This window comes from Palaemon carinicauda, chromosome 35, assembly GCF_036898095.1.
Source record: "Palaemon carinicauda isolate YSFRI2023 chromosome 35, ASM3689809v2, whole genome shotgun sequence".
Classification (NCBI taxonomy): domain Eukaryota; kingdom Metazoa; phylum Arthropoda; class Malacostraca; order Decapoda; family Palaemonidae; genus Palaemon; species Palaemon carinicauda.
In genome coordinates this window covers 49,608,332-49,633,578 of record NC_090759.1, presented here as the reverse complement: position 1 = coordinate 49,633,578, position 25,247 = coordinate 49,608,332, and the positions used below count along the sequence as shown (strand labels likewise).

Sequence of the window (25,247 nt, the reverse complement as noted above, 5' to 3'; positions counted from 1 at the left end):
CTTCCCAACAGCGGCCAGATCTGAAGATCGTGGGTGCGCAGGAGAGATGACTGCTGTGCAACGGCGCTGGCGCGCGGGAGAGCGCTGGCACGCAGGGGATCGCTGACGTGCAGGAGAACGCTGGCGCACATGAGAGCGCTGGCGCGCAGGGGAGCGCTGACGTGTTGGAGAGAGCTGGCGCGTAGGAGAGCGCTGGCAGGCAGGAGGTTGATGGCGCGCAGGAGCACGCTGACGCGCAGGAGAGGAATGGCGCGTAAATAGGCATTGGCGCGCTTGCTCAGGCAAAGCCTGGCACGCAGGAGAACGTGGGCGCGTGTGCTCTCCTTTCCTGGCATAGCACGGGAGGGATGTATGCACGCGTTGGCACATACGCCCTTGATGCCCTGTATTAGGGTTAGATGATGCCTGACGAGCGTGGAGGTCGGGTTTCGTCAGCACGTAGCGCGCATCAGCACTCAGGAACGGCAGGTTTGACGGGTGGAAGGTCAACGTGTCCTTTGAAAGGACGACCTTCCACCGAAGAGGATCGCGAACGATCCGCTGAGAGGTCCAGGTCCAAAGCAGGAACAGTCGGTGATCGCTGATGAGGCTCCTCTGCGGGGGACTGCAATGAAGATGTAGAACCAAAGAGGCACCTCCTCACCGCAGTTGAAGGAGGGCCTCTCTGGCGAAGAGGAAGGCGGGCCTTGCGATGAATACGCCCTCTGGGGGCCGTTGGATCAGCAAGCTGACCTTCTGCAGTCCTCCGAAGAGGAGTCTCTGTAAGTGAACTCCCTCGAGGGAGAGAAACACCAGCTGGAGAGACTGTTGGACTTAGTTTCTCCCTCGTTGGTCGAACAGGAACGGGAGAAACTAAGCCTTCAGCTACTGTGCGGTTTGAAGAGGCAGAGGTAGTAGGAGATACTGCATTGGATACCTCTGACACCATAACGTCGACAATCGACAGAGGATCAACCTCTGCTGGAGGCGGCGATTGCTTGACAGCGGCACCCAATCGGATGTAGTCAAGTAAGACTTTCTTGGAGGGCGAACCCTCAAGCCCCAAGGAAGACCAAAGCTGGAAAAGATGGATTAGTGACAAACCGTCCCCCGGGGGGAGAGGTGGAGCTGCCTCGCTAGGGGATGCAACGCCATCTCTCTAACCCCCAGCTTTGGAAACAGTACAACGGTCTACGCTACCACTCGACAATCTCTCGAAAGAGACCGACCGAGTGGGAACTTCGGAGGAGGTTTGAGCAACGGAAGAAGAGGCCTTGGTTTTTCTCCTTTCAAAGAAACCTTCGAAGGAGAAATATCCCGTTTGGACTTCTTCCGTCGCCGTGAAAACCTCTCCTACTGGGAGGTAGACCATTCCCTGCACTCACTACACTTATTATCACTATCACACCGTTGAAATCTACAGGAAGGGCAAAGGGCGTGAGGTCTCGCCCGCCGACATGAACGTTCCACAGGGACGGTCGGGTAATCCAGGGCAGGTGCGCATAATAGCAGAGGCCAACTTCACACACAAAACTGTCAAAAAGAGAAAGCAAAAAAAGCAATAATGGCTGCTAATGAACGGCGAGGATGACAACGGACACGTCCGACTACCATCCGAGCCGAGAGCAAAGAGAGTTCAAGCACAGGTGTGTGCGAGGGAGGGGGGGGGGGTAGCAAGCTACCCTCCCCTAACCCCGCTAACTAGCGATGTGGGTAGTAAACCCTCGTTAAATTTTAATGGCTCGTCATTTCAGCTACGCCGAAAGTAATACCACTATTAAATAGCGTGATTTGTATTCCAGTTACGGAACAAATAGGAAACAAATACCACTGCTGCCTTAAAAAAGGAGCTCGCAGCCTCACTGTGTTGCACAGCAATCAGGATGCAAGCTATTTTCTTGAGATTCTCAGACCAACTATACAGATGTACCTAGGTCATTATTCACCATACAATACTTTTTCTTTATAACAAATAATGATTGGTAATTTTATCACCTGCTGCCTATTTTTCATTAACCCAGCAATTTTTCAATGATATTAAAAACATATGGCTACTGTTTGGCAAAGTCAACACTCCTTTTGCAAATATCAGTTGATCTGATAGCCTCTTTGGAATTGTACAAATCATGGATGTTGTACAACTGTACAGTTTAGCAAGGTGAGCAAAATGCACACCTAGATTTTACTTTTTCACTTATACAGTAAGCATAATAATCTTAAGTCTTTCTTAATCATCTTATGGTCCATTGTCAAACACTATAATGCTAACTTCACAATGAAGCTCAAAATGTCTTATGACACTTGTATGCTTCTATGAGTGCTACACAGATAGAGGAAGGGACTGAGACTGAGCGGAAGAGAATTTGGCAACCAAGGCGAGGGAACTTATTTTATTGGACACTTACCTGTCAATAATAAAAAATATACTTATCACAGTCACTGTTCAGTACTGTGTCAATCTTCAGCTGGGCAGTAGTAGGAACTTATTATTTATAGGACCATATAATTATTTTTAAATATTACCTATAAAAAATTGAAGTCAATGACCAAAGCTACATCTGAGTATCGAACATACAGAACTACAGTCAGGCCTCTTTTAACACGAGCTCTCCCTTCGCGATTTCACTTACATGCTACGCAGAGAACCGCAATACCTATTAAATAAATAATCGCATGTAGTTATGCCTCTCGATAAGAAAGCTTCTGCTTACGAAATTTTCACACTGCGAAATGAGATTATCATTACTTGCTAAGCTGAAATCCCAGTTGGAAAAGAGGGAGGCTATACGTCCGGGAGCTCCAACAGGGAAAATAGCCCAGCGAGGAAACGAAACAGGAAAAATTAAATATTTCAAGAATAGTAACAGTGAAATAAATATTTCCTATATAAACTATAAAAATTTTAACAAAACAAGATGAAGAGAAATAAGATAGAATAAGAGTGCCCGAGTCTACCCTCAAGCAAGAGAACTCTACCCCAAGACAGTAGAAGACCATGGTACAGAGGCTATGTTACTACCAAAGACTAGAAAACAATGGTTTGATTTTGGATTACTTCTCTTAGAAGAGCTGCTTACCATAACTAAAGTCTCTTCCACCCTTACCAAGAGGTAAAGTGACCACTGAACAATTACAATGCAGTATTTAACCCCTTGAGAGAAGAAGAATTGTTTGGTAATCTTGGTGTTGTCATGTGTCTGAGGACAGAGGAGAATAAGTAAAGAATAGGCCACAGACTATTTAGTGTATGTGTAGGCAAAGGGAAAATGAACCGTAACCAGAGAGAAGGGTCCATTGCAGCAGTGTCTGGCCAAAGGACCCTGTAACTCTCTAGTGGTAGTATCTCAACAGGTGGCTGGTGCGAAGATTTTTCTGACTCGCATTGCGAAAAATGTTCCACGCTATGAAACAAGGTACCTCCCAGACTGAATTTAAAATTTGTTCTTCACCAGCCGTAAACTCACCACCATCCTCACACGCTCCCATTGGTTATCTCCCTCCTCAGACGCTAGTTATAGTCGAACCTTGTTAATTGCGGTTTCTTGCTTCGCGGTTTTGGTTTTACGCGGCCAAGAAAAAAAAAATTCTTTGTGATGATTGTTTACCCAACATTAAGAATTTGATTTCTAATAGTTGGCAACAGCATTGGGTTGGCCAAGAACAATGCAATACCTATTAAATAAAAATTCTCATAAAAATTGCGATAAAAATGCAAGCTGGGCAATGATTTCAAAGAGCCCGCACCTCTTTACACTGGGCGCGCTGCACGTCACTACCTATCTCTACACCCAGCTGGTCCCAGCTCTCTCTGTACAGTGTGTATCCATTTACGGTGGTAAAATATTACAGCTATATTTGAAATTAACGGGATTTTGATTAAACTGGTGTTTCACTTAACTGTATCAAATAATACATGTAAAATTCACTTTTTAGTATCGTATTTATAATTAAAAACAGCGAATTATATTCTCATGTAATGTTTACATTCAAACCAGCTGATCAAATCTGAGTAGTCCGTCGTCAACCTATTTTCACTTTAACGATATTATCCCACTGCTATGACCTTTCCCATTCACAAAATTACCTCACTGATATAACCTACCATGCATATTAGTATGATATCTCCTTCACATTATCATTGTCCTTCACTTATTATTGTATACTTAATCCTTTTCCCAATTTCTTCCCAAATCCCTTTCGTGCCTTTACTTTACTCTCTCATACATATTTACAACGTATTTTTCCAACTCCTGATTTTCATTATTTTTCGCAATTTCGTTTATCTTCTTTTTTCTACCATTCATTCATTTTTATCTTACTAGTTATTCTAATCCTTTTTCTTATCCCTCATTCCACATATTCCCCTTCCTATTTTTCATTCTTTCGTCTCACATTTCCCAAATTCATTGTTTTTGCTAACTAATTTGAATTAGCGTATATGTGGCAGAGGAAATGTGCAAAAAGGAACTTGGCTACTGTTCCCCCTCACCTGACTCGTCTTTGTCATATTGTTTCGTCCTTCTCTCTCCCTGGTGTTTCCCTTAACTATGTAATACTCCCATTTTAGTATTGTATTTATAATTAGAAACAGGGAATTGTAATCTTAAGCATTGTATACATTCAAATCAGCTGATCAACCCTACCTAGTCTGTTGTCAACCTCAAGTTTCATATCAAATAACTCCCTTATTATCAAGGCATGCTACCGAAGAATATTTCATATTTACTAAATGAAACAATTATTACTTGATCTATCATTTTCCAATTAGCAAATTAATTCCAATTGTTTATTCAAAATTCTTCTCTCATATTTTATTTACTTATACTGTGAGTTGAATAGCATAATGTTAACCGGAGTTTCATTCATGTTGTCGATGCACGATATTTTATAGTTCTTAGCTCTGTGGTGCTTGATTATAAAGCCTAAATGGGGACTTAACAAAGAAACAAATATTTCATTTATTACACAAAAAAAAGAGAGAGAGAGAGAGAGAGAGAGAGAGAGAGAGAGAGAGAGAGAGAGAGAGAGAGAGAGAGAGAGAGAGAGAGAGAGAATACCAGCTGTTGAAAGGTAATTGAATGCAGTTTTTGTTTATTTATTCCAAAGAAACAATTATTATCAAGATATTTAAGTTTTTAGTTTACAAAATAAGCTGTATTTCTGTTTATGAGAGAGAGAGAGAGAGAGAGAGAGAGAGAGAGAGAGATATCAGCTGTTGAAAAGTAATCGAATGCACAGTTTTTGTTTATTTATTTAAAAGAAACATTAATTATCGAGAGTGTTTATTTTATAAAATAAGCTATACAGTATTTCTGTTCAAGAAAGTATAGATAACAAACTGCGCAAGACACAACACATAAAAAGTTGCGTCATGCTTTTACTGTAGCGGCGTAGGCTATGAGTCTTGAACGAAAACACAGAACACTTATAGCAAGTACAGTTAAGCTGTACTGTAGTAATATTACTGTCATTTCAGGAACATTTTAAGAAACAGGCAGAAACAAGCTTCTTGGATAGTTTTTTATAAAGAGGCCTTCGGTACTAGTAGGCCAACATGAAACTGTACGCGATCCGAAAAAAAGGAAACGTGGCAGTAATGAAGAAAATAATTAGATTTAGAGAATACAAAATGTAAAGTAAAAAAAATACAAGATTAGAAAAAGGCATAAAGAAAATAAATTTAATTTCCAGTTTATCGTAAAGTTAAGTGTTAATATCTTCGGCCAATAATTACTGTTTTGTAAACTTGAGTGTTAGTATTTTCTCCCATTTATTAATATGTTTTGTAATGTTAAGTGCTTATGTTTTCTGCCACTTGTTCTTAAAATACCTACAGTTCTTTGTTTTTCAACATAAAAATGTTATTTTTATTAGTAAAATAAATTTTTGAATATACTTACCCGATAATCATGTAGCTGTCAACTCCGTTGCCCGACAGAATTCTATGGAGGGATACGCCAGCTATCACAATACTAGAAGGGGGTGTATTTACCAGCGCCACCTGTGGCCAGGTACTCAAGTACTTCTTGTTGACACCTCCTCAATTATTCCTCGGTCCACTGGTTCTCTATGGGGAGGAAGGGAGGGTCGATTAAATCATGATTATCGGGTAAGTATATTCAAAAATTTATTTTACTAATAAAAATAACATTTTTCAATATTAAACTTACCCGATAATCATGTAGCTGATTCACACCCAGGGGGGTGGGTGAAAAACCAGTGTACAAGACTAAAGGATAGCTAAGTATCCCGTATTTCATATAATCAGTTATCCACAATAACAATGAAATAATAAGTACCTGGTAAGGAAGTCGACTTGAACCGTTACTCTGCCTTTAATAAGATCGTCTTCCTTACTGAGCGCAGCGTTCCTCTTGGGAGGCTGAATCAACTCAAAGGTGCTAAAGTATACAGGGCTGCAACCCATACTAAAGGACCTCATCACAACCTTTAACCTCGGAGCTTCTCAAGAAAGAATTGACCACCCGCCAAATCAACAAGGATGTGGAAGGCTTCTTAGCCGACCGTACAACCCATAAAAAGTATTCAAGAGAAAGGTTAAAAGGTTATGGGATTATGGGAATGTAGTGGCTGAGCCCTCGCCTACTACTGCATTCGTTGCTACGAATGGTCCCAGGGTGTAGCAGTACTCGTAAAGAGACTGGACATCTTTGAGATAGAATGATGCGAACACTGACTTGCTTCTCCAATAGGTTGCATCCATAACACTGCAGAGAATGGTTCTGTTTGAAGGCCACTGAAGTAGCCACAGCTCCCACTTCATGTGTCCTTACCTTCAGCAAAGCAAGGTCTTCTTCCTTCAGATGAGAATGTGTTTCTCTAATCAGAAGCCTGAATAGTAAGAAACTGAGTTCTTAGAACTTGGAAAAGAAGGTTTCTTGATAGCACACTATAAGGCTTCTGATTGTCCTTGTAAAGGTTAAGACCTTTTTAGATAGTACCTAAGAGCTCTAACTGGGTAAAGTACTCTCTTCAGATCATTCCCCACCAAGTTGGACAGGCTTGGGATCTCGAACGACTTAGGCCAAGGACGTGAAGGAAGCTCGTTTAGCAAAAACTGAGCTGCAAGGAACATGTAGCCGTTTCAGATGTGAAAACAATGATCCTGCTGAAGGCGTGGATCTCACTTACTCTTTTAGCTGTTGTCAAGCACACGAGGAAAAGAGTTTTTAATGTGAGGTCCTAAAAAGAGGCTGATTGGAGAGGTTCAAATCTTGATGACATAAGGAACCTTAGGACCACGTCTAGATTCCAGCCTGGAGTGGACAACCGACATTCCTTTGAGGTCTCAAAAGACCTAGGGAGGTCCTGTAGATCTTTGTTGGTGGAAAGATCCAAGCCTCTGTGGCGGAAAACCGCTGCCAACATACTTCTGTAACCCTTGATCGTAGGAGCTGAAAGGGATCTTACTTTCCTTAGATATAACAGGAAGTCAGCAATCTGGGTTACAGTGGTACTGGTTGAGGAAACTGCATTGGTCTTGTACCAGCTACGGAAGACTTCCCCTTGAGACTGATAGATTCTGAGAGTGGATGTTCTCCTTGCTTTGGCAATCGCTCTGGCTGCCTCCTTCGAAAAGCCCCTAGCTCTTGAGAGTCTTTCGAAAGTCTGAAGGCAGTCAGACGAAGAGCGTGGAGGATTGGGTGTACCTTCTTTACGTGAGGTAGACTTAGAAGGTTCACTCCTAGAGGAAGAATACTGGGAATGTCGACCAGCCATTGCAGTACCTCTAAGAACCATTCTCTCGCGGACCAGAGCGGAGCCAACCAACGTCAGCCGTGTCCCTTTGTGAGAGGAGAACTTCTGAAGTACCCTGTTGACAATCTTGAACGGCGGGAATGCATACAGGTCGAGATGGAACCAATCCAGCAGAAAAGCATCCACGTGAACTGCTGCTGGGTCTGGAATCGGAGAACAATACAACAGGAGTCTCTAGGTTATCGAGGTAGTGAACAGATCTATGGTTGGCTGACCCCACAGGGCCCAAAGTCTGTTGCAAACATTCTTGAGAAGGGTCCACTCTGTGGGGATGACCTGACCCTTCCGTCTGAGGTGATCTGCCATGACATTCATACCGCCCTGAATGAACCTCGTTACCAGTTAGCTTTCGATCTTAAGACCAGATGAGTAGGTCCCTTGCGATCTAGAACAACTTCCACGAAAGAGTCCCTCCCTGCTTGAAGATGTAAGCCAGGGCTGTGGTGTTGTCAGAGTCCACCTCCACCACTTTGTTAAGCTGGAGGGACTTGAAGTTTATCAAGGCCAGAATAACCGCCAACAACTTCTTGTCTTGCAAATGATGTGAAGTGTCCTTTGCTCCTGATTCCATGTTCCCGAGCATTCTTGTCCGTCCAAAGTCGCACCCCAGCCCGTGTCTGATGCGTCCGAGAGGAGACGGCGGTCGTGTTTCTGAACAGCCAAAGGTAGACTTCCTTGAGAAGAAAGCTGTTCTTACACCACGCGAGAGAAGACCTCCTCTCTTCGGAAACAGGAACTGAGACCGTCTCTAGCGTCATGTCCTTTATCCAGTGAGCAGCTAGATGATACTGAAGGGGGGGGAGGTGGAGTCTCCCTAACACGATGAACAGGGCCAGCGATGAAAGTGTCCCTGTTAGACTCATCCACTACCTGACTGAGCATCGGTTCCTTCTCAGCATGCTCTGGATGCATTCTAGGGCTTGGAAGATCCTTGGGGCCGACGGAAAAGTCCGAAAAGCTCGACTCTGAAGATCCATACCCAAGGAGACAATGGTCTGGGATGGAACGAGCTGAGACTCCTCAAAATTGACCAGGAGGCCCAGTTCCTTGGTCAGATCCATAGTCCATTTGAAAATCTCCAGACAGCGACGACTTGTGGGAGCTCTTAAAAGCCAGTCGTCTGACGGAGCCGGACACAAGATCATGATACTGCTGCACAGTCTGTGAACTGTCAATCATGGGCAAGCGAGGAAGTACAGTGACAACCCGAATCTGTCTAGACTGTCTGGGTCGTACAGACAACTCCTTATCGGGTTGCTGAGGTTGCCGCACTGCGTCACAACAAGTCACTTCTGTTGGTTGTTGAACGTCTTCCCCGTGACACATTGACTCCGTAAACAAAAAATCCTCTAACAAGGACTAAGCTTGGACTGCATGTCATGCAACACAGCTCCAGGTCTATGGGAGCAGGTGTGGTAACAGACGGGATTAGCGACTGAAGTGGAACCATTACCTTCCCTGGAAGCATGTTATGCTTAAATAAAAGTCCATAAGAGGTTATGCAGCTAAAGGCTCCCTCCAAATGACAGAGTCCTCAAGGGAATATCAGAAGGAGGGAGAAAAGAACTTTCTCATCTACAGGGACCATATCCTAGAAAAGCTAAGTTCTCTCAGTGAGGGTTCACTGGTGCAAAAGCAGCAGACTAGAAGGCAACGTTATGAAACTGCTTGACAGTCTAGTGAGTTGGCAACAACCAAAGATGTGTGACTGAGAAGCATGCGGTAAGGTATGCAGAGCATGTTGTATGCAGAGTATGCTGTATGCAGAGCATGCTGTATGTAGAGCATGTTGTATGCAGAGCATGCTGTGCAGAGCATGCTGTATGAGAGCATGTTGTATGCAGAGCATGCTGAATGCAGAGCATGCTGTATGCAGAGCATGTTGTATGCAGAGCATGCTGTATGCATAGCATGCTGTATGCAGAGCATGTAGTAAGCAGAGCCTGCTGTAAGGAAAGCAGAGCGTGTGCATGGCGTTTAACATTTCTCAGAAATTCCATGACCAGTGCTAGAGTGCTTTATGCATGCTTGCATGGGGTTTAAATATCAACATAATATTTACCTTACATTCATAACTCATGATTCATATTTTTGCCATATTTTGCGATCTTGTTAAAAATATATTGCAAGGAATACAAATATATTTTTATAAGTAATACAAATAACCTCCATTATCATATGGTTAGAAAATGGAGGTAAGGTATGCTGAACAGCAGAGTCAGAACGAGCTGGAACAACAATAGTTGTGGTTTCCTCTTCAAGACTCTGTTGAGGGAACACCTGAGGCTCAGTCTGCAAAGGCTGAATAAAAGACAAGCAGAAGGAAGGCGCATGGGTGGAGGAGGCTGACTCCTAGCATGAGTGGTTGAACCCAAGGGTTGCGCTTGCTGAGCGGTTGGCGGAAGCGGAGTAGCAAGTTCCAGTTCCTGTGGTGTGAGCGGAGCGCGATGAGGAAGAGGCTGCGCAGAACAAGGTAAATGTCTCGCAAGCCGAGGCTCCTGAGGCGCAAGGCTAAGGTGTTGTGGTGCTTGCCTTGTGGAGGGTTGAGCTCGCTGCAGCGAGAGCTGAGGAGACTGACTCATGGACGGGAGAGGTTATTGTACCTCAACCGAGTGTTGCATCACTGGTGGAGCAGCAAGTGGAGGCGGAGGAAGAGAGGTATAATCCTCCTGATCCCATTGTAAAGGTTGCCTTAAGGAAGGCGGAGGCTGAACACCACTGGGAACAGCAAACTCAGCACGTGGCTCAACATCGTACGCCTGGCAGGTGGTACTGCGATCAGGCGGAGCGAGCGTAGGCGGAGGGAGTGTAGGCGGAGGCGGAGGCGCAACACTCTCAGCCCGACACTCACGCATCAAGTCCGAAAGCTGTGCTTGCATGGACTGTAGTAGAGTCCACAACATCGTACGCCTGGCAGGTGGTACTGCGATCAGGCGGAGCGAGCGTAGGCGGAGGGAGTGTAGGCGGAGGCGGAGGCGCAACACTCTCAGCCCGACACTCACGCATCAAGACCGAAAGTTGTGACTGCATGGACTGCAGTAGAGTCAACTTGGGGTCGGCAGACACTAAGGTCTGCTGAGGTAAAGCCTTAACAGCAGAGATCTGTTGCGGCAGAACCTTACTCCTCTTAGGCGGAGTGCATTCAACTGATGACTGAGGAGAGTCAGAGCTAACCCAATGACTGCATCCGGGTTGTTGAACTTTAACTTCGTACGTCTGGCATAGGTCTGGACTTTACGTTTAAGAGGTCTTGAGACCTGAGACCAGCGTTACTCTGCCTTTATTTTCTCCCCTAAATCTCTTCTGCAGACGAGCAAAATAAGGGCTCAATCGTCTGCGGGTGGGAGTGACGGTCTCGGTAAGACACGCCCACAACCACCGAGGATACTTCTGTGCGCCGATCAAGGCCTGCTGAACCCTTATGCCCTTCGACATTGCTTCTCCCCTGGGCTTGGGAGCTTGCAAGAGGTCCCGGACTGGGAGGACGACTGGCGCGCACAGAAGTACCCTCACGCACAATACTGACATACTTTGCGCTAATCACTTATCACTTTGATTTCTGTTTGCACTTATTTCACTGAACTCGAAACTTTAAGTGGTTTGTACCTGAAACACGCAATTCTATCCTTTCTCAAAAGTTAGTAATTGCGAAAACAGAATTACAATGTAACAGAAAAATCTAATGAAAGATAATTCAGTGGCTGGAAAGAGACTAAACACTAGATCACTCTAGAAACGTTTAGTTTCTTCCCCTAAAGAGACTAGGGAGAAGAGCAAAAACGATAACGACGTTATTCGTACGCCTGGCCGGCTTGAATGAAACGTTTATCCTCTTTCTCCCTCCGTCTCTATCTCTCTCTCTCTCTCTCTCTCTCTCTTGACTTAGAACCTGAGAGAAGAGCCCAATCATATATATCGTTAAAACATATTATTGTTAAAGGAAAAAACTGAAATATTTCCCAAAATGAAAAGTTCCTTTATTAGGATCAAAACCATTAAGTTAAGAAAGAATGAACAAAACGCTAGACACGGTTACTCTTACTGCAACGTGAAACCGTGAACATTCTTTCTCTATCGTAACGATAGAGTGCAAGTTGAACGTTCTGAACGTCAACAACTGCAGAGACAAAACAAAACGTTAGTTCAACTTTGAAAACAGTACGAGACTATCAAAGAAATTCTTTCAAACTCTGTGGCGGAAAAAGCATAATATGTTAACAGGTAAAACCGAAATGACGGGCTCAATGTTAATTAACTTCGGTACCAAGAAAAGACCGCCTACTATTAGGAAGGTCGAATATAAACAAATATAAAAATTAATTTTAATAAGTTTATAATAAAAGGAAGTTAATCGAAGAGGCCTATAAGAGGCGGAGAGATATAAAATAAATCTATAACTTTTGTTAAGCAAAATTAAGAAAGAGAGTCTATACTCTCTTAGACACCAACACTTCCGTCTAAGGGAAGGGTCGGCCATTGAAAGGTGAACGAGAGTTCATACTCTCTTCGTCACCATAATTAATCAAATTAATTCCAAAAGCTAACTAAGCTAATATAGAAGTTTCCAGTAAAGCGACAGCCGAAATCAAAGAGAAATACTTCACCAAAGTCGTGAAAATACTCCAAGAACATAAGCGTATCCCAGAACGTCTTGCCGGAAGCACGACAGAGGAATAATTGAGGAGGTGTCAACAAGAAATACTTGAGTACCTGGCCACAGGTGGCGCTGGTAAATACACCCCCTTCTAGTATTGTGATAGCTGGCGTATCCCTCCATAGAATTCTGTCGGGCAACGGAGTTGACAGCTACATGATTATCGGGTAAGTTTAATATTGAAAAATGTACATATTGATATAAAATGAATTGTAAATAAAAAAAACCATGACAATATAAGGAAACAATGTTACGATCTATTATTTATTTACCAAAATGAATGAAAAATGAATTGCTAATATTTTTTATATGCATACGTGGTTGCATTGTGTGTTCGTACATACCCAACAGTACAGTTCATTGTGATTTTCAACTTAAATATATACTTATTGATATAAAATTGTAAATGAATAATTTTGAGAGTAAACGGAAGAATATGTTAGGATCTGTAATCTATTTACCGAAATGAAAGAAAAATAGATTGCTAATGTGTTTGATATACGTAATAGCATTGTGCTTTCGCACATACAATAGTTTAGTTTATTGTGTATTTTACTTAAAAATGTACTTATTGATATAAAATTCATTGTAAATAAATAATCATGGGATTAAAAAGAAAAAATATATTAAGATCAGTTATTTATATACCAAAATGAAAGAAAAATATATCACAACAGTAATGCATATGATATGCTTAGTACATTGTGTGTTCATATCGTATATACATTTAAGTAATGTTCAGTGTGTTTTTTAATTGGAAAATGTAATTGCTGATATAAAATTAATTGTAAATAAATAAGCATGAAATTAAAAGGAAAAATATGTTACGATCTGTTATTTATATAATGAAATGAAATGAATATTTTGCATATATATATAAATTTTTTGCAAAAATTTAGCAAATTCAACTACAGAAAATCCTGTGAATCTGTGATTCACGAATGTTGATTCATGAAGAGCATATAACTGTAGCGCTGCCAAAATGAAATGTTCGAGGGACGCCGATAGGTAGCTGCATTATGGGATAGATGATGACCAATAGGAGATGATAATCGTATGGCGGTAACAACATGAGAGTAGGGATATAACCAATGGGAAAGCGGGAGGATGGTGGCGAGTTTACGGTTTGTGTTCAATGAACTTTAAAATCAGTCTCGGAGGATGTCGGGCTCTCCTACCGTACCTAGTTTTGTAGCATGAAACATTTTATGCAATATGAAGCGAAAAATCTTAGAATCTCGTTTTACAGCATGAAAATTTTGTATGCAGAAGCTTTCTTATCAAGAGGTATCACTGTAGTATATTACAGTAATATACACTACAGTATCAGTGCACGTTATATAGTATTACTAGATAGGAACAACTATACTGTGATAGAAACCAAGTAAAAATAATATTAGGCAATACTTAGTGGGTTAATTATCAGAGTATAGGTAATGGCAGCGAGTTGTTGGGTTAGCTTAGGAGTTATCCCACCCTAGGGCAACAAGCAATCGCGATTTTTCCCTTTTTGCGCCTGTCTCTGTTACCTATCCCTCGCAAAAAACGAGGGCTAACTATATACCTGTGAACTGTAAAGTAATACAAATAATATCATAGAAAGATCAATGTAAATTTTCAGGCACCCAATCCAAGCAAAATATATCTTTCTCCTTTTAAAACTGAGCAGAACTGAAAAAAAAGGTTTCATTAACAACTAAAAACATATTTTATGGTCCTCATTACTCGATGAGCAATCTACCCGATAACTCGAGAATATATTACCCAAAATCCAGTAAAAATGGCAGGAAAGTTGAATTAGTTATCATTACCTCATTTTAAAAATAAAATTTTCACAACATACATAATTGAACTTACATCTTTTTCCACAGGAAGTGCTGGATCAGTACATGGATTGGAGGAGTCAGCACAGAGTTCACAAATGTGTTGAGATGGAGCTTCCTCTTCTTCTAAAACATTAAAACAAACCTGTGGAAATAATTAGAAACTTAAGAGCTAAAACTCCTGAAATTTGAAGTTTCGAAAAATTGCTTTAATTAAAATGTTATTTATTATTATCCATTTAAAATACTTTAAATAATAACCATCACGTCTGTATGGAGAATTATAAAAATTGCAGATTCACGATCACACATACCGCATGTTGCCAGTTTCCACAGCCAGCACACAAGATCATTAACCCATCGTCCAAATGTACACCACAGGGACAACGCACAGGAAATTCAGGATCAGGTACACAAGGTGATGCTACCAACACACTTCGAATGCTAGACATAGAAGCTGTGAACACAAAAAAATTATTAGTGAAGCAGTCACATAATACACTCAGATTCAAATTGTATTACTAATATTCTTAAACTAGAATTGAGTTTAACATATAAAATTCCAGCACCATTTATTTTCTCCTAATGTATATAGTGCTTATGTGTAATATAACAGTTTTCATTCATAAAACTTATAATATTTAAAGCATTCGCTAACTTGTACGTAGATAAGGCATGCAATGGACCTTCTTCGACACAGTTAATGGTACTTATGTTTTTTGCACCATCCTTCACTAAAGTTGCATTGCTTTCTGCTATTTATCTTTTGTTCATTCACTTTTCCCATCACTCTAGAAGTTTTACTCCAGCTGTGACTAAGTTGCGGAATGATATTTCTAATTGGGTAGTTGAATCAGTAAAACTTCAAAAATTCAAACTCGCAGCAAATTTTTATGATGAACAGGCTTACACATGTCCTTTTATAGTTTATAAATCAAATCTCTGTTTCAATGTTGTTAATGTTTTCAAAATATTTCATTTTAATTTTCATTACTTCTTCTATCGTTTACATATTTCCTTATTTCCTTTCCTCACAGGGCTATTTTTCCCTGTTGGAGCCCTTGGGCTTACAGTATCTTGCTTTTCCAACTAGGATTGTAGCTTAGCTAGTAGTAATAATAATAATAATAATCATAATGAACAATTTTTTAAACTCAGTCTGGTTCCATTTATATTTTTCATTGAGAAACATAATGCAATACCCTATTCTTTACACCTTTAAAGCTTGAAAGGTGTAGAAATGTGATGTGATTCAGAGATCAGGTTTAACAAATTCATAATAAAAAAAACTATTATGGTAAATATTATAGCACCTTGACAACAATATCTATAAATTCCTGTATAAATGGATTTAAAAGAAAGGACGGCCACCCTACTTCTGTCTAGCAGGTTCTGTAAATGGTTATGTTAAGTTCAAGAATGAAAACCTCAAGTTCATAGTAGTGCTAAGTATTAACTTTAACCTTAATTGATGAGAGGCCACCTATTTTTAATTATCCTATTCATGAAAACAAATCTGGAAAATCTGCTAGGATGCAAAGCTGTGAAATGCCAAGGGTCAGGATTAGCTAAATAAAACTCCTAGCTTCCTTAGTAAGCTGGTTTTCAAATTACTATAAGTTATCATAGTTAAAGGAACCAAGCATATTTTTCAAGGCAAATTGAAATAACAATTATCAGATTCTTTTGCTGCAAGGCTACAGTAAGCATAGACCAAAATCAGAGGTTTCTGGCCTCATGGAATTCTTTCATAACATGTAATAATGTCTAATTCTCTAGAAAAAAGGGGGCTTACCTTACTTAACTAAAAACAGATAGTGTGGTAATTATGGTAGTAGTTATTGCATTAAAATTTATTATAAAATCATGTGAATTGCCAATACCAGCCCTGTAATACCATTATCAAAAGATAAAATATTTTACAACTTGGACATTAATCACCTGGTGTTGTGCAGGCCTGTCCAGTGGGTGTTCGAGCATTAGAATATAAAGTTGAAGCGTATGAAGCTGGATCATCCAATGTCTTTTGCGTTGACATTTCTGGGACTCTGTAGGATGAACTAGATGGTGGAGTTTGGGGAAGAATGTCGTTGTTATCCAAGTTTTCTAAAGCCTGGCCAGTATGGTCTTCATTTACATTTGAAGGAATGTTTGAATTCATGCTACTTCTACCTTTGGTAGTTGGGGAATGCCTCAGAGCATCATCTACCTCATCCTTTTCTTTGTCAGTAATACATTTCAACTGTGAAAACGCAGCTGAAAAGAGAAGACAAATAATAGTTAAGAAAGAGATTTATATAAATATCATTATTATTTTTGCAAGCCATGTACAACCACAAAGGAAATCCAGTATCCCAATAAAAAAAACAGACCAATATAAAAAAAACAGAGAAGTAAGGAATAAACTGTAAAATACAACAAATAGTGACACAAAAATATGAAAAGAAAAAGGAAAGTAGAGATGGTATGAAAATAATGAAAAACTCCTTCATTACGAGAGCACGGATCCGCTACTCATACTACATACGAGATTTGTTACCATCGGATACTCTTCTCACTACTATATAAGCTCTATTTCCATGTTTATTTGTTTTACTACTGATTACAAAATGAGTTATTCAAAAGTTTACTTTATTTTCCATTGCATTTCACTCTAAACAGAAATATTTTTTTCATTTATTGTGAAGATTATAGAATAATTTTTCATAAATTTGTTATATAATTTTCTCTAATATATTGGCAAAGCACAGTGATTTTATATGTAAAAAAAACATATCATTCTGTAATAATTCCACGATAAATAGCTGTTGAAAGATATGGAGAGAGAGAGAGAGAGAGAGAGAGAGAGAGAGAGAGAGAGAGAGAGAGAGAGAGAGAGAGAGAGAGAGAGAGAGAGAGAGAGAGTGTGTGTGTGTGTGTGTGTGTGTGTGTGTGTGTGTGTGTGTGTGTGTGTGTGTGTGTGTGTGTGTGTGTGTTACAAGGATTTTGGATGTCCCAAAGACTATTTAGTACATCTGCGTGGACTACATTTGGTCTTTGGCGGAGCGATTTAATTTAAGCATTTAGAGTTCGTATGATCTTGTCTAAGTTATTCTTGAATTCGTTTACCATGTTACCGTTTACTACAGCTGCTGGAAATCTATTTCAAGTACTTGCTATTTTGTATGTAAAGAAATTGCCACATTGAGTGGTGTTGAATCTTTTCAATTCCAGTTTGTATCCATTACCTCTGGATAGATTTGTGATGAGAATAAATAGATTGTGGTAATTTACTTTTGTTATTCCTTTATGAATTTTGAATGCCTCTATCAACTGTCCCCTTAGCCATCGAGTTTGTATATCAAATAAGTTAAAACGTTCTATTCTCCCTCTAAATCAAAATTGTCGTAGTGTTGGAACTAGTTTGGTGGCCTTAGCTTGTACTGCTTCTAGTCTATATCCTTCTGAATACTTGGAGCCTAAAATTGTACTCTGTATTCTAGATGGGGCTTATTAGTGATGTGTACAGCTGTAGTACAGTGTTTGTTTCTGTATTAGAATTGTCTCTTTGTGTAATATATTAGTTTTTGTGCTTTTATTTCAGCTTTTATGCTCTGTTTGGTGAGCTACATATCCTTGATAATAATAATACAGAGATCTTCTTCCCGGTCTACATTTTCTATTTCATTACCCAGCAGTGAGTTATCTAATTGTGGGTTACTATACCACATGTACATGACTTTACATTTCCCACAGTTGAAAGGCATTTGCCATTTCCTGGACCATTTTCATAGCTTCATTAGATCCTCTCTTAAGGCTTTTATATCTTCTGAGTTTGAAGCATTTATACTTTGTTTAGTATCATCGACAAATTTGGCTATTCTACTAGTTAATCCTGAATCTACTGTATGCCATTGATGTAGATAAGAAATAGCAAAGGGGCCAACTTTCGTATCTAAGAAACTTTTCTTTGTGTATGGTACATACAGTAAAAAGTATATAAGCAGTTACAGTAAATATTAAAAGTTATACACACTGTAATCATAAGTTTTGATTTTACACCTTTCAACTATGGTCAGCGTCTTCCTTTGCCACTTAGGCTCATTACCAGAGCTCTTTAAAGAAGTAGGGCATTTGGGCAGCATTGTAAGGATTGAAACAAAATTAAGACACTATAACTTCACTAAACACAGGAACACGAGTTACTGTAATGCAACATAAACGCAACTGATGCGCATTCAGGAGAAGCTGCAAGGTGAGATACTACGAGGTGATACTGTGCTCCATGGTCAATCAGCTAACAGGATACCAATCTCTATGCTTTCAATCGTTGACTTCAGCCCGTCATCCAGTAAAGTGCCATGTAAGATCTCATGCGAGTACAGACAAAGTGGTATGTCGCGACTCACTGTTTCTATTGGAATTTACACATTTTTTAATTTCTTGGGTTTGCGTGATTTAGATATAAAAACATAAACATATTTAAAAAATCACAATGCACTGAGGCTGCGAAACATGAGCCGCAATATCGGGAGGCAATACTGTACTCCCCCCTTTTTTTTTGAATGGGAAAAATTGTTTTGGTTTACAAGCAGTGTGGGTTGCGAGCTCACTTCCAGAATGGATTTAACTCATAAACCTTGGTACAATTGTATATGGAGATAGATTTACTTCTTTAAAGGGTACATTGTTAATTGGGTTTCTTTTGGCAAGAAAGTATCATATGAATGTTTATGGACTTCAACCTTTACCATATGCTTGGCCGCTTCATTAATAATATGTTGAGTTCAGATTCAGAAGCTGGGAATCGAGGAAAGGTTTTTGTTCCTACAACAGTTGGATTTGGTACATCAGCAAATGAACCTTCCTGTATAATGTCGCTATAAAAACTTGTTTTTACTTATTCAGACATTCTTTATTTTTTGCTTTTTTTGGGGGGAGTGCATTTATAATGAACAACTTTTTCCTTAAATTTTGACACCAGGAGTACATAATTAACCAACTATACTTTGTAAAGATTTTCTATATGTTTTTTTGGGCTCGAGCCATGTCGTCCTGATAGAAGTTCCTTCTGGCAACTTCTACAATATATTTCTGCAAATGACATTACAAGAGAATTACCGTCACGTATCACAGGGTTCCAACCCCCGGAAACGTCTATCCGAAGATATCGTGTATAATCAGGGGCATATCCTAAGATAACCATAGATATCTGCACCCCAAACAGACCTTACCCAGTCTAGTCAACTAAGGGGTAGGATAAGTAAGGAGCCGTTACACATCCCATCACCTTCCAGTGCTCCAATACGCTACAGCTTCTCATTCCTTTGAACGCAATTGGTGGCTACAGTGCGGTTGATTTTTGTGGGCGCTTTTTTCCCAGTTTTTGAAGAATTGTTTCAAGATATGGCTTCCTCTTCTTCATCAAAGTTGAGTATCTACCTCTCTCTGTCTTTGTTCATGCTAATTTTGGTTTTAGCTCCCTTTGAAGACTTTTAATTTAGCTTTTGGTTAGAGGAAGCCGGAGCGCTTCGAGTCCTACTAGCATGGCATCGGGCTTAATCGCCGATAGCCTCTTATTTGTCGTGTTTACTTAAATTTCTGGGTCGACCTGTGGCGCCCGGTGAAAAGTCCTTCTTGTATATCTTTTCTGATAAAACCTTCCAATTATACCAGAGAAAGATAAAAGCATGGAATGCTGAGGTTACAACCCTCGCGCGAGCACCTTTTGGGTGTCGTGTATAAAGCAAAGGCGCGTGAAATCCACTATTCACAGGTTGTCTTCCATTTAGTTAATTCCTTCGTCAAAGGGATGGGCCGATACAAAGGCCCTAGACAAACCCCCAGCGCCACACCACCCACGCCACGACGCGAGCGCCATCTGAACAACATCCTTCTTTTTGGAATCCAAAGTGTTGAATTGTTTTGTTGTGCTCTCGGTCTTTTTTATCAATCGTGGATTTATTTTGTCATGTCCGAAGCTCCATCTTCCCACATTCCAATGTTAAGTACCATAGTTTGTTTTGACAGTTTTTTTTGTACCGGGCTTTTGTTTTATATCCAGTATAGTCTGTTTTATTATTCCCGTCTGGCCTTTCATGGCGGCCATTGTTTGTTCACTTGTTTGGGAATTCATCTTTGTCTGCCCGTTTAGTACTCTGTCACTTAGGTTCTTGGTTAAGTCCCTGGCCTTATGCCTTTAGAACCGTTATTATTTTTATTTTTATTTTTTTGTGTATTTATGCTCATGGTAGTTTTTGCTAGTATGTCCAGCCTACGAACGAGATAGCGATTTAGCTTTGTATTTGTTTAGTACCCGCCCCTCCGAGGCGTTCGTCACTCGACTGTGCTATTTATTTTAAGTTTTAGCAGTTGCTATTCTTCGATCGTAGTGTTTTATGGATGTACAGGTTTATTTTATACGTTTATAATAGTGTTGTGTGTTTTTTAGTCCTGTTTTTGTGTTTAAGAGAGCGAGAGCTTGGGGTCCCCGTTTTCTGTTCGCAGTCACGAGTTACCCCTTTCTCTCGTTTTCTTTCTTAGCTCCGGTGGGGGAGCGGATTTCCCGTTTTCCGTTTTGTGCGTTCAGCGGGTTCTCCCTCCCTCACCTCTCCCCCTCTGGGTGGATGATAACTTACGAGTTATTTATTTTTCGTGACTTTTCAATTGTTAGCGTTATTTTGGTCCGTGTTTCGTCCTCTCCCCGTTACGGCTCGGGAGTAGTTATGGACGTTTTCCACTCCACCTAGAGTTATACTCCGCCATGAGGGATTCTCAATAACTTTCGTTCTATTGTTATATTTATATTGTTTACTACATGGGACGGGCTTCATATTGTTTAGATACGACCCTCCGGTGGCCCTTACTCCGGTCTCAGGCCACGGCCATATCCACAATAGCCTTTGTTATTACAACTGTGTTTGTTATTCACAATAATTATTCAGGACCTTTCTTCTCCCTCCGGCCTCACCGGAGATCGTAAATATGCTTTACTATAATCTAAGCTTTAGACTTTAGCTGCGGCTTAGCTTTTTATCTTTCACAATTGAATTATTAGCCACAATTGAATTATTCAGGGCATCTCATTATCCTCCGGCGTCACCGGAGGTCGCCCAACACTTCACACTTATAGTTGCCTTAGCTAATTAGCTAAGGCTCCTTTATTCAGGACATTTCATTACGCTCCGGCTTCACCGGAGGTCGCCCATACACTTCACACTTATATTTGCCTTGCCTTTAGCTAAGGCTGGTGTTTATATTTATTTTAAGGGCATGTCACTGCTTCCCCGACCCTTGGAGGTCGGCGGATTGCTTTAAGTTAATTATCCTTATGTCATTAACAGACATTGGGTGCATTACAAATATACAGACAATTGAATATTAAAGTGCCAACAATGGTATGGGACGGTATCAACTTAAAGTTAATATTCGGTTGTTTGGTCAATGCAATATGGGTGCTTAGGGAATTCAGTGAGTGCCGGAACTCTAAAATAATAGGTTTTTTATCCCTTATCAGAGTTTCAAGCAACACCAGACTCATGTCTCCTTTCTTTTACAGAAGGCCCGTTGTACTGCTGAAGGATGCCCTGCCTCGTTCAGCGACCCCGTTGGGCATGACCTCTGCCGGTCTCATGCTCACTGCTCCATTCCCTTTATCCAGGAACCGGGACAGGCCCAATACCCAGTTTGGTTCCCGGATTTGTGCTCGCTCTGTTACGAGCTGTCGTCAGTTCTGCTGAATGATGATGTAAGTGGGTTTTCCCTTTGTTCCTTATTTCTCGTTGGCAGACACTAATATAGACATGAATATGATATACACAGTATATTTGGGAGGGCAAACCCCCTCCTCCATCACTAATCACTGCAAATCTTACAGGCCGATGATGTCTCTCTTCGTTCAGCAAGGGCTACTCTTCGTCCGTGGGTGTCGGGCTTTGGCAGGAATGCCCCGTCTGGCGCACCCTATCTCCTCGATGGGGACATGGCCTCCCGTCTCTTCCCAGGCTCGACTACTGCTGCAGTCTCCCCTGACCTTGCTGCCCCTTTAATTGAAGAAGTCAGGGCTACCATTTCCGTGGAGGACGAACCCCTCGTACCGATGAACATGGCGGGTCTGGATATAGACGTAGAACCCAAGGACGAGCAGGTAAGTGGTGCCGAGATGGTGGAAACCCTTTTCTCTCCTACTCCCTCTCCTACCTCTTCCTTTCTAGGTTTTGATAACTCTAAGGCTTCTCCTCGGGATCCCTCTGCCTCCGTACGACCCAAGGTGAAGCCACTTCGAACTTATAAGACTTCAGCTTTGCCAGTATCAACGTAACCGGTCCCCGGACCCTCGACAGCTCCTGATATTCATATTGCTCCTCGTAAAACCACTACTCCTAAGAAGTCTAAGTCTACCAAATCCAAGAAAAAACCAACGGGTGACTTTCAGGTACCCTGGGCTGATCTCCTCCCCATCCAACTGATCAAAGGATTGGTCAGGGATCAAGTTCAACATCACTCTGGTGCAATAACAGAGATTAAGGATATGATGGCTACTCTGATCCGCGCCGGAACTCAGTTTCCTCCCCCTTCTGCCCCAGACGCATCGAAGCTGCCGCCCTTCGATAAAAACAATCCTTGGCGGTTTGCCTTGCATGCTCCATTTGTAGATGGTTCCCTAACTCTGGAGGGCATGGGCACCCACCCTCTAGAGGACCTGGAGTTCTATCCCCCGGGCCTAGCATTCCCGTTCAATGGTTTTGTACGGTTAAAGGAACATGCATTGGTCCGTATGGACAAGGTACCGAAGGAAACGGTCATATTTCCAAAAGAGCAGGCCCAGGCTATCTGGGCCAGAACACTATCAGAGTGGGGGTGTATTAACTCAAGCTCACCCCACACAAAGGTTCGTACACTATTTTTACGACAGCGGCCTCCATCTCTTTGCCGCTCATAGACAAAGTCACAGAGCTGACTATACAGGCCATCAAGGAAGGCTCTTCCATGCCGGCTCTCAAGGAGAGGGACCCCACCTCTTTGCTTATTCCGGGTACCTCGGCAGCCTGGGATGCTGCGGCTTCTACCTTCACGGTGGGGAAACTAGACCCGGACTGTGCCTCTACTCTTTTCTCTGAGAAGCTTCCCAGATTAATAGAGAGTCTTCTCAAAACTGAGTTCGAGACCCGTACTAGACTTGCTAGGTCCCTCCAATCCATCACCTCCATGGAGTCCCTAGGATCTCTTTACCCAGAGGAAACGCTGTTCAGAGTCGCCACAAAGAACCAGCTGCTATCCTACCAAATAGATCTCCATGACTTCTGGTCAGCTCGGGTTAGTTGCAGGAAGTTCGTTCTGTCGGAGGCCACCATCAGGCATGAGCCGAACAGACTGATAGCGTCCTCCTGCTGGGGTAAGACCCTCTTCCCTCAGACCGAGGTGGATAAGGTTCTTCAGGACGCAGCTAGGGCAAACCAGAATTTGCAGGTAAGGTGGGGTCTCTCAGCCAAAAAGAGGTTCGAACCCCAGAGACACACGTTCTTCAAGAAGAAGCAGAGGTTTAGTCCTTACAAGGCGGCCCGGGGTACCTCGTCCCCACAGCCTTCCGCGGCCTCGACTTCTCGACAACAGGCACCTCCTCAGCAGGTAGTCTACCTCGCTGCTCCCCCTGGTACACAGCCCAACCCCTCTTGGATGCCCTCACCTGCATACAACCCTGCCTACGAATCCTCCGGTTCCTTTCGTGGATACCAAAGAGGGAGTTTCAGAGGTAGAGGACAGTTCCGCCAACGCGGCGGGCCTAGAGCAAGGGGTTCCCGTGGAGGGAGGGGCCCTAAGTTCACTCCCTCCCAATGATGTGATGCCGGTAGGAGGGAGACTTTATCACTTCCGGGACCATTGGACCTTCAGTCCATGGGCTCACAGCATAATATCAAGGGGCTTGGGTTGGAAATGGTCACAGGGATCCCCTCCTCCACCAGTGACCTTCTTCCAGAGACCCACTCCCATCCTGGAAGAGTACACGGCGGAGTTACTCAAGAAGAGAGCAATCAAGCGGGTTCGATCCCTGAAATTCCTAGGCCGCCTGTTTACAGTCCCGAAGAAAGACTCGTCGGCGTTGAGGGTAGTTCTGGACTTGTCGAAGCTCAACTCTTACATCCTTTGCGACAAGTTCCGTATGCTGACTATCTCTCAGGTACGGACCTTACTTCCCCGTGGGGCCGTCACCACCTCTATCGATCTTACCGACACCTATTATCATGTCCCAGTAGCTCGAAACTTCTCTCCTTACCTAGGCTTCCGTCTCGGCAAGAGAGCCTTCGCATTCAAAGTCATGCCCTTCGGTCTCAGCATTGCCCCCAGGGTATTCACGAAACTGGGGGAGACGGTGCTCGAGCAACTCAGACACCAAGGGATACAAATCGTCGCCTATCTGGACGATTGGCTCATTTGGGCCCAGTCGCACCAGGAATGCAACAGAGCTATGTCGAAGGTACTCCATTTTCTCGCCAAACTGGGCTTCCAAGTCAACCTCCGGAAGTCCCGCCTACAACCATCAAGCCTCTTCGAATGGTTAGGCATCCGTTGGGACCTCTCAAAGCACAAGCTCTCCCTTCCTCCCGAGAAGGTGAGGGAGATAGCTTCCAAGGTCAGGAACTTTCTCAAACACAAACAGGTGTCCAGAAGAGCTTTAGAACGAATCCTCGGCCTACTCCAGTTTGCCTCACTGACCGATCTCCTATTAAAAGCCAAACTCAAAGACATCAATCGAGTTTGGAGAAAGAGGGCGACAATACCTTTAAGAGACAAGACCTCGAAGATCCCCTCTGTCTTGAAAATGAGACTACAACCATGGTCCGATCGGAGGAACCTCTCCAAGTCGGTTCCTCTACAGTTCCCCTCTCCACAAGTGACAATTCATACCGACGCGTCTCTGAGTGGTTGGGGGGGTTCCCCAGAAATAGATTTTTCCTTCGTCAAAATCCCTTTTTTGTGTAAGTTTCATGTTAGCTAATTGTTGTTTAGCATTACGATGCTAAGGACTCAATTTT

At 42.0% G+C, this 25,247-nt stretch overlaps 1 protein-coding gene across 4 annotated transcripts in view; it reads right to left on the bottom strand.

Moving 5' to 3' along the window:
* Nucleotides 1–25,247, bottom strand: part of LOC137627725 (uncharacterized) — a 245,881-nt gene that overhangs the window by 170,982 nt on the left and 49,652 nt on the right. For all 4 annotated transcript variants that reach the window (XM_068358992.1, XM_068358994.1, XM_068358993.1 and 1 more), the window contains exons 6-8: nucleotides 16,177–16,491; nucleotides 14,550–14,692; nucleotides 14,270–14,380 (exon numbers count right to left, since the gene is read on the bottom strand). In XM_068358992.1, coding sequence (XP_068215093.1) covers nucleotides 14,270–14,380; nucleotides 14,550–14,692; nucleotides 16,177–16,491 — 569 coding nt within the window. The remainder of the gene's footprint in view (nucleotides 1–14,269; nucleotides 14,381–14,549; nucleotides 14,693–16,176; nucleotides 16,492–25,247) is intronic.